Below are 13,526 nucleotides of genomic sequence, written 5' to 3' on the forward strand. Positions count from 1 at the left end.
ATTCAGAAATGGGAGGAAATCAGGTAGATCATAGGATATTAGAACAGATCAGACTAACTGACATGCAATAGGTTAATAAGCCAGCAACAGGAAAACGTCACTATGAGCAATGCAGACAGACAGAGCAGGAGGGATCTAAGAGCAGACCAATTCCAGTCTCCGGGATGCCAGGGACACCGTTAGCAATAATGTCCAGTTTCAACACTATGTCCACCCGGAACTGTTCTAGTAACTGCACAAAGATACATTCAAAGGGAAAATACTATCACATGCTAGGTTTTACTAAATATTAAAAATTTTTGGTTTTGTTATTTTTTTTTGTTTTTGTTTTTTTAACTATAATGTCCATGGATTAACTTCTAGTTCTACAAACGATGAATAATAAGATTAAGTTTTATCTTCCTTTCCTTGGCTGTATTCCAATTTCTACACAATACTTGATGCTAAAATATTTATTTCTAACCAAATGTATATTGTGAAGAAAGTAAATTCTGGGAAGGAGAGCCTTGGCCCAATTTTAATATCTCATGGCTATGTAGTCAACACACACCAACCCACACCTTTCTATCATCTGACAGGGACATACAGAGTTACACAACACTACTTCCTCAAAGGACTTCATTCTTCCCACAGAACTTACCTAACTTTACCATTAACCCATTAAATCTGACATAGGAATCTGAAAAGCTGACATACTTTTTAAACATGGAGATTAAGCTCAGGATTTTCAGTTACAGTTATGACACTTGGGAAGGTGAACAAATAGTTATTTAAAAAAGGGGTGGGGGCAGGGGAAAGGGACCTCATAGGAATGCTCTTCACTGCCTAGTGTCTGCATCAAGCCGTCTCCATACTTACCGTTCATTAGCACTGAGTGACAGATGACACACACTCGAGCTTCCTTTCTATCCATGTACAGCAGTTTGCATTTCAGGCTGCAGCAGGAAGCACAGAAAACCTGGGAAGAAAAAGAACAGACTGAACTATCAGGATCATGGTACAAAACAAGTGACCTAATATTGACCAGTACTGATCAAGAGTGAACCACATTAACCACTACACTACAGAATCAAAAACAAACAAACACAACAAAAAATGGCAGTTCAGGAAGCTAGAATTCAAAACCAAGGGTGAGTCTGTTAACAAGGAAGTCAATAAAGCTTGATGAAAATAAAATTTTGGTCATGGTCACACAGAAAATATATAGCAAGGGAAAAATAAAGCAAGGTTTTAGTTACCCTTAGGCAAATTCATATAACACCAGTACCTAAAAGATTGCTGCACCCATTTATCTATGTATGAGGGGGAAATGACCAAAGATAGCAAGTTTTAGGTTTTAGGTTTTAGGTTCTGTTTTTCTATTACCTAAAAATCACACTGGTTTGCTTTGAAGAATAAAATCAAAACATACAACTCAATAATAAAAACCAGCACAGCTCTAGCTACAGAAAGCCAGAGCAGGCCACACGGTCAGCCAGGCCAAGTTCTAACACCTCATCTCACCTTCTAAGCTTAGCCCGCCAGTCTGAGCCTTCCTTCCTCTCCTTTTCTACACCAAACAATTCCTCGGGTTCCTCTTAAGATTTACCTTCATGGATTCTTTAGTCACTTACCACATAGCTTTGTAGAGGAAGAAAGCTGTTCCCATTAAAATAAGCTGTACCCTAGTTTTCACGACCTGGAATTATCTTACGCTTCATAAAATTGAACCAAGAGATGAAAAGTCATATCAAAGTTAACATTAGCTACAGCGACTTTCTTCCCATTTGGAAAAATTGACATATTTAGCTACTATTACTAATTTAGTTTATAAAGAACTTTGCATTTTCAACTCAATTAAGAGAAAATATACAGAGTACAGAAGATATGCTATACTCACTTTATCCAAGAAGAAACTTATAGAGGGCCGCAATAACATTCGCCACCACTAGATGGCGCTGGCTTCCACTGCGCCCCACGTGGTAGGCCAGGATAGCCTCTGCCATTACAAGATGGCGCCAGCCTTCGCCGCGCCAGCCGGCCCCCTTTCAGGAAGTTAACTGTGCGCATGTGCAAGAGTGCCTTCGTGCCAGGTCTTTGCCCACTCCGGGGCGTGCCTTATGAGATCATGGGTAAACAACCAATCAGGTGTGGATGCGCCACACTAGGGGTTTATAAGCGTGCCATGTTGGCGCGGCGGGCGCTTCTCTTTAAGATTAAAATACAGTTTGGTCATAGCAAGGATTTCTAAATGTCCGCGTGCTTCTTGCCGGCGGAAAGTCGCGCGTGGGACATTTGGTGCCAAGAACCCGGGACAAAAAGCCACATCATCGCTGGCGCTACGAGAAGCCTCCATTTCACGGAAGAAATCCAGAAGCTGTGAGTGGTGATAAGACTCTGAGAGATCATGTTTAGCCTTGATCTGTTTCAGCTCAGTCCTCTGCTGGACACGGCAGGAGCCGCTATGGTTGCTCTGGCAGCCCTTGGGTTGTTTCTATTGACTTTTGAGTTTCTAGTTACCGCCAAACGGCGTCAGAGGTTGCGTGGGAACTGCCCAGCTGTAACAGCAAAGCGGAGAGTGTTGGGGGAAGGGCGAGGCGACAGAGTGTCAGAAACAGAGGGTAGTGAAAAGTTGCAACGAGAAAAGGATCCTGACCGATCTCAAGCACCAGGCCCCCCTGCGGTCTTACCACCGCCAGAGGCGAAAGATTGGGGAAAGAACACCCCGGGTGAGGAGAAGGGAGGAGATAAAAGGAACACAGCATTTTGGGAGAAAAATTTTGTCTTTGTGCCTGTTAGAAGTGTGCTTAAGCTCCGGCGCCGGCTCTGGGGATGCCGCGGCGTCCCTGCGCTGACCCAACAGCTTTACAGAGTCCTACTGATCAGATTTGATAGAGGCAGACCGCCTGAAAATTTATTCAGGAGTATCAAACAAAAGGACATCTCAGTGCCCGTGCACAGCCTGATGGAGTTAATGTAATTGGGTTGTGAGTAAAAATATTCAGGGCTGTGTTTCACTTCCATACCATTGGCGAATGTCGGTCGTACTGCTCAGATAATATATCTCAGTATCTTACAGGAATTGGGTTTCAACACGTTGGTGGACTAGTCCAGGAATTGAGACAATCCATCGCCCATATCGACTCCACTCGAGTGGATAGTCACCGTGAACACCATCTGGTTTTTTCCCTATTTGTCTATTGTTTGTCTCTGGTGCACCAGGATGTCCCATGTCTGTCAGTGTTATGTCTGTGGTTTTTATTTCTCGTTGTTTAAATGTTTTATGTTTCATGTTCAAAAGAAAAAACGGTAAAAACTTTATCTGCCGGTCGTGCACACCTTGACTTGGTTTTAACTCGTTTCAAAAGGGAACAAATGAATAAAAAACAGTTTCAATCAGGTCTTTGGATCCCTGTGCCTGGAGCCAGGTGTCTAGATTAGCTGGAGAAGCTGCCCAGAGGCTAAGCGTCTACACGAGCTGATCTTAAAAGCGCCAACAGCTTCTCAGCTTCTTCATACAAGAGTTGATAGCTGTTTCTCTTAGAAAAATCCCTGACTTATTACTTGACTCAACAGGTGACAAGGTGCTTCTCTTAAAATCATAGCAAAAATGTAAAAATGGTGTTTGGGCTAAATATTAAAGATAGGTGTAGCCACTTCAATTTTGTTTCTCATTGGTTTTTTTTTTTTTTTTCGGAGCTGGGGACCAAACCCAGGGCCTTGTGCTTCCTAGGTAAGCGCTCTACCACTGAGCTAAATCCCCAGCCCCTTCTCATTGGTTTTAAATGTATAAATATGCTCTACTTGCCTTGGTTATGGACTATTGGCTTTCAAGTTATTAGATATAGTTAAAAAGGTATAATATTGGTAACAGAAGGTTGACATAAAGCTGGTAATCTGGATGAAGTCATTCTAGATAACATGTGACATGGGCCAACCTAGGGAAACAGGTCTAAATTGAAATAATATTTTTATGGAATTATTATCCTAGAAACCAGGCTTCTAAAAGAATTTAGGACATTGTCTCTTTGTTGAGGTATTGGAGACCGCACCATCATGCGTTCATATATAAGAATTGGCAGTCAAACTTTGTATCTGTATTTTAATGCTAATTCCACTGCCCCAAGAACATTGCCTAGCGAGTTCTGCTCTCCAAAGTTGTGGTTTGCCCTAAAGCTATTGGTATTTTTATGCTAATTTACACTGCCCTAAGGACAGCTGCCTAGTCGCGTACTCAGAACTCAGGTGACCTTGTGGCTGTGTTCTGGTGTTACAAGGAGAACTTAAAGATTGTGATTTAGGATTGCCAGTGTTACATTGACTAACTCAAACTTATTTTTAATTAAGAAAAAATCAAACAGGTAGAGATTGTTACAAGATTTACGAAGGATTGATGAGGTTTTTGAGAAACTTGTGAGAACATTACAGCCAGTTTACTTACTCCAACTGCCATTTCAAGATAGATTTAGAGGATTGATTTTGAGTTTTCATTTCATGAGCTTGCTTACAGTTTTAGAGAACCCATAGAGTGATATCATTAAAAATGGCTAACAGCCTTATATTAGGTAATTTTGTTGCTTCTTCAGTGTAAGAAGTTAGAACTTAAATCTTTCAATGTATATGGAAATTTTTACTACAAACCTTTGCTCTCAAAATGAGCTTTAATATTTGGGGAGTAGCTGTTACACTACTCCAGATAAGAATATTTGAAGCTAATTTTAAGCTTCTAAGGATATGTTAATTGGCCAAGTACCTCACCCTACTAGAGGACTTAGGTCTTTGTTATGCACATTGGAGATAAAGCTTCAGCTGTGTTAGTACAGAGTTGTGGACTAGAGTCATGGAAGTATTTTGAAAAGAAACCTGGTAAAACTATCTTATTCCAAACAACAGTTAATTGGTTATTACAAAATACTGATATTTGGCCTATTACATATACAAATTTTTCAGACGAAATTGATAATTTTACTCTTTACATGCTTTTGTACTTCCTGTATATTTGTGCATACAACCCATAGGAAATGCGCTTACTGTATTTATAGGTGGTTCATCTAATGAAAAGGCTACAGGTATGATTGGATCACTTGTTTATTCTCTTGAGTTTCTATTGCTTCAACACAGATTATTAAATTCCGTAGTTTAGCCACTGTTTTAAAATCAAACTTTCTATTCACATACTGATAGCCAATGTGTGGCTTGTGGTTTACAATTGATTTCAATTACTTAATGCTTTATTAGAGACAGGTTTTCTACTTAAAATCAGTGAGTGATTTCAGTGTAAATTGTCTGACAACTCACTGTCCTTTCAGTGCTCTGGCTCAGACAACTAAACAAAACCATAGACCCAGCTCTTTAAAAATGGTAATGGAGTTGATAACACACCCTCACGAAAAGAGGAAGACTCCATTTGCTTACTTTCAACTCCCAGCCTCACCCTGCCAGCTCAGGGATTTCTAGTAAGACTGAATCTAGACAATATTTACAAGATTTGACATTTCTAATTAATGCTTATGTTTAGGTAAATAAAGTTTGTGAGGTGCTAGAAAAATGGCTTAGTGGTTAAGAGCACTAAATACTGTTCCTTTATAGGACATTTAAGAACTCAAACTGGACTGCCTGGGCTCTTTAGCAAGGGAGGACAAGATACCAGACAGATTATAGGCCTTACATAAGAACAATTAGTGAAAAAATCTCATTCTTTATATATCCAATACAATAATGCTAGAGACAATAATTTGGTATACAAGTCAATTTATAAATACAAGTGCTCAGTGTCCTCAATTTGATCCTCAAGGACTTACCTTAATAAGTAATATCTTTACTATATCTTAATAAATAAAAAGGGGGAGTTATCCCTGTATGCTAAATAATGCTCCTTTTATTTCAATTTTAAAATTTTGGATGCCAAAGTTTATGGCACCCTACAACTAGGCATACTTCTGCCTAGGTGAAATAGAGAGATCCACTTATTGACATGTTCCTGTCCAGATATTTTATATGGGGAAGAGGGAATGTTTGTGTTTTTTCTACAGGATGCTACAAGAGTGTGCCAGCTGCCTGAGTGGTTGCTGAGACTTCCTGATCCTGGTTATTCAGCTCTCGTGGCTCGGGTCCCTGGAGTCATCCCTCTGCCCTGAGAGGAAGATGAAAGATTCCCCTTCATCCTTTGTCATCACAGAGATTTTGCCATTGCTACAGTCAGTGTTACCGCTGCGTGTGTCCCGTCCCACTATGGCCTGCTCTCTGACCCTCTGTACACTGCTGCTTGCTGGGGAAGACTGGACTCCAGCCGTTGCTGCCCCCTTCATTTTCCCTGGTGACTCTTGCTGCCTTAACTGGTCATTTTACAGACTGTAGCTTTACAGGAATGCTACCTGCGTAAAGCTACAGTGGACTGGAGAACTCCGTCCTGGTTATACAGATCTCAGAAATGGTTCCATTGTCTGCTGGTTGTTCCAGAGAAAAATGACTGATCCTGAACTGTCCTAGAAAAGACCTTGACACTTTCGCTGCTATTGTAGCAGCCATTACTGCTGCAGACATTGTGTCTGCAGTGTCTGGAGTTATCCTCCCCCAATCTATTGTTGGACAAGTACAGTGGGTGAACTTTCTGGAGTAGTTACTAACAATTGGGAATTCTAAATTTTATTATAAGAGCAGCTTGACTACGGCCCTTGGTGGTAACAGCTGAGGAGGACCAAATGAGGTGCCCACTACTTATCGGGAGTGGCTCTGTCTGGTGCAGCCCTATGCTGTAGATCAGTGTTCATACCATGGTTGGTTTGCAAACTCAGATCTCAACAGAAACGTGACAAGGCCGTTATCACTCAAGCACTTGTGGCCATTGTACTAGGGGCCTCCCCTAGAATTTGGTTATCTTGCTCAGGAATTAGTCAGTATCTGAGTTCTCTGCTCCTGCACCCCATGGATCTGTGGATCCATTGCACTGGGAGGAGAGAGGATCTTTCTGTATCTGAGTTCTCTGCTCTTACACCCCATGGATCTGTGGATCCATTGCACTGGGATGAGAGAGACTCAGTGATCCTTTGATCAGCCCTTGCACATCGCTGAGGTTTCCTCATTGCACGTGATAGGGTGATCATGATTTGTTGTAATATAATTGATTTGTTATAAAAATAAATAAATAGGGGGAGATGTAGAGGTCCGCAATAACATTCGCCACCACTAGATGGCGCTGGCTTCCACTGCGCCCCACGTGGTAGGCCAGGATAGCCTCCGCCATTACAAGATGGCCCCAGCCTTTGCCGCGCCAGCCGGCCCCCTTTCAGGAAGTTAACTGTGCGCATGTGCAAGAGTGCCTTCATGCCAGGTCTTTGCCCACTCCGGGGCGTGCCTTATGAGATCATGGGTAAACAACCAATCAGGTGTGGATGCGCCGCACTAGGGGTTTATAAACGCGCCATGTTGGCGCGGCGGGCGCTTCTCTTTAAGATTAAAATACAGTTTGGTCATAGCAAGGATTTCTAAATGTCCGTGTGCTTCTTGCCGGCGGAAAGTCGCACGCGGGACAGAAACTAAGAGTTTTGTTGGTGGTTTTTTGTTTTTGTTTTTGTTTTTGTTTTTTTGAGACAGTTTCATTCTGTAGCCAAGGCTGGCCTTGAAATTACAGCAATCTTCCTCCTGCCTCAACACTCTAATTGCTAGGACTACAAGTTTAAACCATCACGTCCACCTAAGAAACTAAGAAGCCAAACAAAGTCACTAGGCCAAGCAATGAGATACTTTGGCTGGACTCTGCATGGAACTCTTGAGTAGGTTATGTGCAAAGCTAAGAGTTAAAGTCTACATTGCAATGGAAAAACCTAGGATATCTAATTCCAAATGCTGGTGTGCAAAGACGTAGACTCTGAGTGGAGCCAACATAAGAGAGACTATGTGCTGTTTATGTACCATGTGCAATGCAGATACCCATGGAGGACAGAAGAGGGCACTAGATTCCTTGGAACTGCAGATAACAGACAACTGTGAGCTAGCCAGTGCCTCAATAAATCTTAGCCATACGTAAATGTGCAAGTTAAGTATAATCCCCTCCACTTTATAGATGAACAAACTGCCTTGCCTAACAATACAGCAGCAGGTAAGCAGCTATAAAGATATTCAAAACCTATATCACGTTATTTCTAAATAAAGTTCAAGGCTGAATAGGTAACCAACTAGTATATTTCTAATGTTTAAGAGATATTGATCCCAGGCTGGAGAGATGGCTCCATGGTTAAGAGCACTGACTGCTCTTCCAGAGGTTCTGAGTTCAGTTCCCAGCAACCACATGGTGGCTCACAATCATCTATAATGGGATCTGATGCCCTTTTCTGGTGTGTCTGAGGATAACAACAGTGTACTCACATACATAAAATAAATAAAAATCTTTAAAAAGATATTGATCACATGAGGCTGGTGAAATGGCTTAGTGGATAATGTGCTACAAAACATGATTGGTAATCTGAGTTTAATCCCCAGAATCCATATGAAAGTTGAAAGAGAAGGAGAGGATTCTACAAAGTCGTCCTTTAATGTCCCCCTCAAGGCCTAAGACTTGTGCACACATACATCATCTGCACACAGTGAATAAAGAGACACTGACCTCTTTTGAACTTCACAATGACCTTAGTAACATACTTCAACTAACTTTTAAACAACTTACTACTCTTTGCTTTTTAAGGAACAATCAGTGACCTTACCTTGTATGAACATTTGAGGACAAAAGCAAGTCTTAAGTAACTGATCACTGAAGGTATAAACCAAAACAATCTGCTTTAATGTTCTGCCAATGCAGATCTTATGAAGATTATTCTGTATCCATTGCTGAAATTCTCAAATGTAAAACAGAAATGGCTGTAACTTAACAAAAAAATTCAACATGCAATTTTGTTTAAAATAAAATATCAACACCTAAAATAAAATTTAAAACCTAGAGTTTTTTACTTTTCCTTTTTGAAGTATATTAACAAATTTTTCTTTGAAAATCTTGACATGTCCACTATGGAAATCAACGTGGTGTTTCCTCAGAAAGGTGAGAACAGATCTACTTCAAGATTCAGCTATAGCAACCACTGGCTCTTGGGCATGTGCCCAAAGGACTATATCCTACTACAGAGGCACTTGCCCATCCGTGTCCACTGTTCTGTTTATAAGAGCCAGACACTGGGGACAGCCTAGATGTCCATCAACAGACAAAATGGAGAAGAAAATGTTGTACATTCTTGCAATGGGATATTATCCCAGGGTTAAAACATAATCCTTACCACGGCCTGCAAAGCATGACCTGACCTGTTCTGTGACTGTCTCTACATCTTCTTCTTATGGGAATCTTTCCTCAGTCACTATACTCCACACAGGGGCCCATTTCTTAAATAGGTTCTTTCCTGCCTCAGGTCTTCATTCAGGCTGTCTTCTTTGGAATATCAAAAGTCGGTTCACACAGGCCTTTGCAGAATGCCCTACACATAACTACCTTTCACATTAACTTTCTTATTTCCTTCATAGTCTTTACCACAACTTATATATGCTTGGCTCTGGCTGATGGCATAATATTTACATACGTATGGGGTTAGGGATAACAGTTACTGCTAATATAAATGAAGTACTCGATACAGAAACAGATGAGTGAACAATCAGCACGATCAATCGGCCAACTGTAACTTGTTTATTCATTAGTCAACAAATGTCGTTGAGCACTTTGAAGCTGCAGATACTGTGCTGTGTACTGGAAATGCAAATAAAACCCAGAATAAATGCCAGGGTTCAGTACAACAAAGAACAAAGACAAGGTTGTGTAATAATTGCTCTGTGATAGTTCAGGGTTTCTTTTAATCAGCACAGTCTTTTAGAGAGTATGTAATGGTAGGTATTTCCCTAGCTTCATTACAAACCACATTGAACCTAACTGTTGCTCTTATTTGACCATGCCAAAGGGTTGAAATCATAATAACAATTATAGGTTATAGGCAAGATGACAGGGTTTTTAGGTAGAGTATATGAGACTGAATTGCATGTAATATTCTATTTAAAGAAGGCAATTATTGCTCTCATATCTTTTGAATCCCATCAGTACATAAATAAGAGTCTGCGAAGGTTTGAATGAGTATGGCCTCCATAGGCTCCTATAATTTGGATGCATAGTCCCTAGTTGATGAACTGTTTAGAAGAACAGACATATGTCCCTGTTGGAGGAGATGTGTCCCTGGGAGTGGGCTTTGAGGTTTCAAAAGCTCTATCTGCTGCCTGTGTAGAGCTCTCAGCTACTGTCCCAGTGCCAGGTCTGATTGCTCTCCACCATGATAATGGGCCCTCAAAAGCTGTAACGAAGACCACAATTAAATACCTTCCTTTCTGAGCTGCCTTGGTTGTGGAGTGTTCTCACAGCAATAAAAGGTCAGTTACTAAGATAGAAACTAAGACCGGTTTGTCAAAGACAATGACAAACTTGACTTTGTCTCAATCTATTCTTTTTTTATCTCAAATTATTATTAAATAAGAAATCTAAGAAATACAACTATTTTAAACTATTTCTTGGGCTGAGAATGTAACTCAGTTGGTAATCTACTTGCCTGGTAGTACAGGCCTGGAATTCAGCACTCCAAAAATTCAGAATGTCAAAAGTAGAGACAACAGATCAGGGTTGCCTTCAACTACACAGCTAGTTTGAGGTCAGTCAGGGCTATATGAGGTCCTGTCTCAAACAAACAAGTAGTGTGAGATGTACACATCTGTAATAGAGGACAGCCTGGGCTACACAGGACCCTGTCTCAAACAAACAAAAATGTTCTGGTGTGGCAGCACATACCACTAATTCCACTATTTGGAAATCAAAGGCTGGAGAATTAACCATGAATATGAGGACAGTTGTGGTCCATGTGGTGCCTTTTAGGCTAGCCAGGGTCATATAACAAGACCCTATCTCAAAGACTGGAGGAAAAAAATAGTAAACTATCTCCCAAGTTCTAGCATTTACTGTATCTAAATTTGAGACCATTATCTAAAACTAAAGATGTTTTTAAAAAAGTACTGCTGCCATACAAAATTTCATTTACTTTTTAGTTTAGCAAATACCAATGAGCATCTCTTATGTGCTAGGTCTGAGAGAATACATCAGTGACTAAATCAGAAAGATCTGTAACTCCAAAGAACTGACTTCGAGGACAAAAATAAGCAAGTGAATATGTACAGAGAATCGTAAGAAAAACTACAGATGAAGAAACATTAAAGTATTTGGGTTGGTGTTAAAGAGTTGTGGTTTTGGACTATGAATTTTAAATCCTGACTAAGCTCCAACACATCTTCTTTATTAACCAACCTAGGAACTATTACAATCAACTATTTTTTCAAAAAGTAAATTTATTACTGTAGTATAAAAATCCATGCTTCTGGATTCCACAAGCTCTTCTTGGAAAGTAGTTTCTGCACCCTGCTGATTATTGAAAGTGATTTCTTTGTAAAAAGTTCTGAGATGCTTGAAGAAGATAGCTGGCAAGCTCACAAGTAAATATGGGAGAAGAGGAAAAAATTCACATGAAACGTTGAGCATTGTTGTGAAGAGTTGGGCTCCATTGGTTGATTTAAAACAGCTGCAGACATTACAATTTCCAGTGCATTTCACTTGGCAGAGCCCTCAGATGTGATGGCTTTGCAGGGCAGAAGAAAGCTGTAGTGGTTCAGATCACCAGCAGACCACAGAACAGTGGTTATGGCATTTTCTGAGTATGAATTAGAATGAACTAAAGGCTACTCTTTGGTCCAATGACTGAGCTATCTTATACAACCACTTTCTGTCACATCTTGCAATCTGATCAAGAAATGGTTTCTTGTTGCACAGAATAAGAGATAGTGACAGCTCAAAACAGTTTTTGGTTTTCTTAATTTTGATCAGTTCATGAGGGATCTGCTTACCAAGCTCTTTCAACCTTTCCAGTTTATTTGAAATGCTAAACCAGCTGAGTGGTCCGATAACCACTGAACAGCTACATTAAGTTATCTGGCAACTTCTTGTGCAGCTGTGAGATACTCAGCTTAAATGATTGCTCTCAATGACTGTTACCACCTTCCAAAGGACAGAGTCTTAACTATCTTCAAGGCTCTCATCTTGCCAAACCTGAACCACCACTGCACTGGACATAAGCAATTCTTTGGCAAAATGTGTTGTTGATGTAGCATGTCATCTTTGTTGTTTTTGATTCTTTTTGAACATTTAAAATTACTCAATGTCTTTTAAATATAATTTCCCTAGTATTAATATACAATAGCAATAAAAAATCATCAGTAAAAAAGTGAGAAATGTGAATTAAAATGATGTAGAACATAACCATATTCATTAAAGAATGTAGACCCATGGCTCCAGCTGCATATGTACAGAGGATGGTCTTGTTGGGCACCAATGGGAGGAGAAGCCCTTGGTCCTGTCAAGGCTGGACCCTCCCCACCCAGTGTAGGAGAATGTCAGGGCCGGGAGGTGGAACACCCTCATAGAAGAAGGGGGAGAGGGGATGGGATAGGGGGTTATGGACGGGAAACTTAAAAAGGAGATAACATTTGAAATATAAATTTAAAAAATCCAATTAAAAATGTTAAAAGAGGGGTTGGGGATTTAGCTCAGTGGTAGAGTTCTTTCCTAGCAAGCTGAAGGCCCTGGGTTTGGTCCTCAGCTCAAAAAAAAAAAAAAAAAAAAAAGTGTTAAAAGAAAAAAAAAAAAAAGACTGTATTCCCAGGGGCTAGAATGATGACCCAATGGTTAAGATAGCTGCTCTTTCAGAGACCTGAGTCAATTTATAATTGCAGAAGGCAAGTTCTACAGCTTAGAGACACAGGCTTGCCAAAAGCCCAGCATTATTCCTAAAATAGCAAAAACCAACAACAAAGAAACAAAACAGTAACAAAAACAAAATCTAACTATAATTGCCCCAAAATGAGGCAACTAAGTTATTCTTTAACTGATAACTTTAATCAATAAACTGTAGTATACTCATGTAATACAATCTTACTCAGCAGTAAAAAGAAACTTCCTATTAGGCCACGAAAAGACACAATAAAGCCTGAATGCATTTGAATCAGGGTCTTGCAGGAGTGCAGCAAGTGCTATACTGCTGAACTATGTCCAGTCTGCTACTGCATACTTCTACGTTAAAGAAACCAGTTTGAACTAACATACTGTGCAATTTCAACTACAAGGTATATTCTGCAGAAGTACACTTACAGAAGCAATAATAAGATCAGGGGCAGGGGCAGGGAGGTCGAGATAGACGAATGAGCAGGACAGGGTCTTTTAGGATACCTAATCGTGCTGGATGACACTGTGATAAAATATTTATTAAAGCCTGCTACAAAGTAAACAGTAATGTAAACTGGAGCCCTACATAATTCGTTCATAAGATTTTAGCAAAAAAATAATGTCTTGATTTTGAAATGTAATACATAATGAAAGTTGTTAATGGGTTAAACTAGAGGAAGGTAGAATTCACAAAATGTACTTTGTGTTCAATTTTTCTGCTCTGAAAAAAGTTTATTAATATCTTTAAAATGATCAAGACGGCCTG

General features: G+C 40.1%; 1 protein-coding gene across 7 annotated transcripts in view; it reads right to left on the reverse strand.

The window, feature by feature from the left end:
• The window catches only part of Zfyve9 (zinc finger FYVE-type containing 9), a 159,016-nt gene that overhangs the window by 72,616 nt on the left and 72,874 nt on the right, over nt 1-13,526 (reverse strand). For all 7 annotated transcript variants that reach the window (NM_001107952.1, XM_063287713.1, XM_063287714.1 and 4 more), the window contains 1 exon segment: nt 859-958. In NM_001107952.1, coding sequence (NP_001101422.1) covers nt 859-958 — 100 coding nt within the window.

Source organism: Rattus norvegicus, chromosome 5 (genome assembly GCF_036323735.1).
Source record: "Rattus norvegicus strain BN/NHsdMcwi chromosome 5, GRCr8, whole genome shotgun sequence".
In the NCBI taxonomy this organism is placed as follows: Eukaryota; Metazoa; Chordata; class Mammalia; order Rodentia; family Muridae; genus Rattus; species Rattus norvegicus.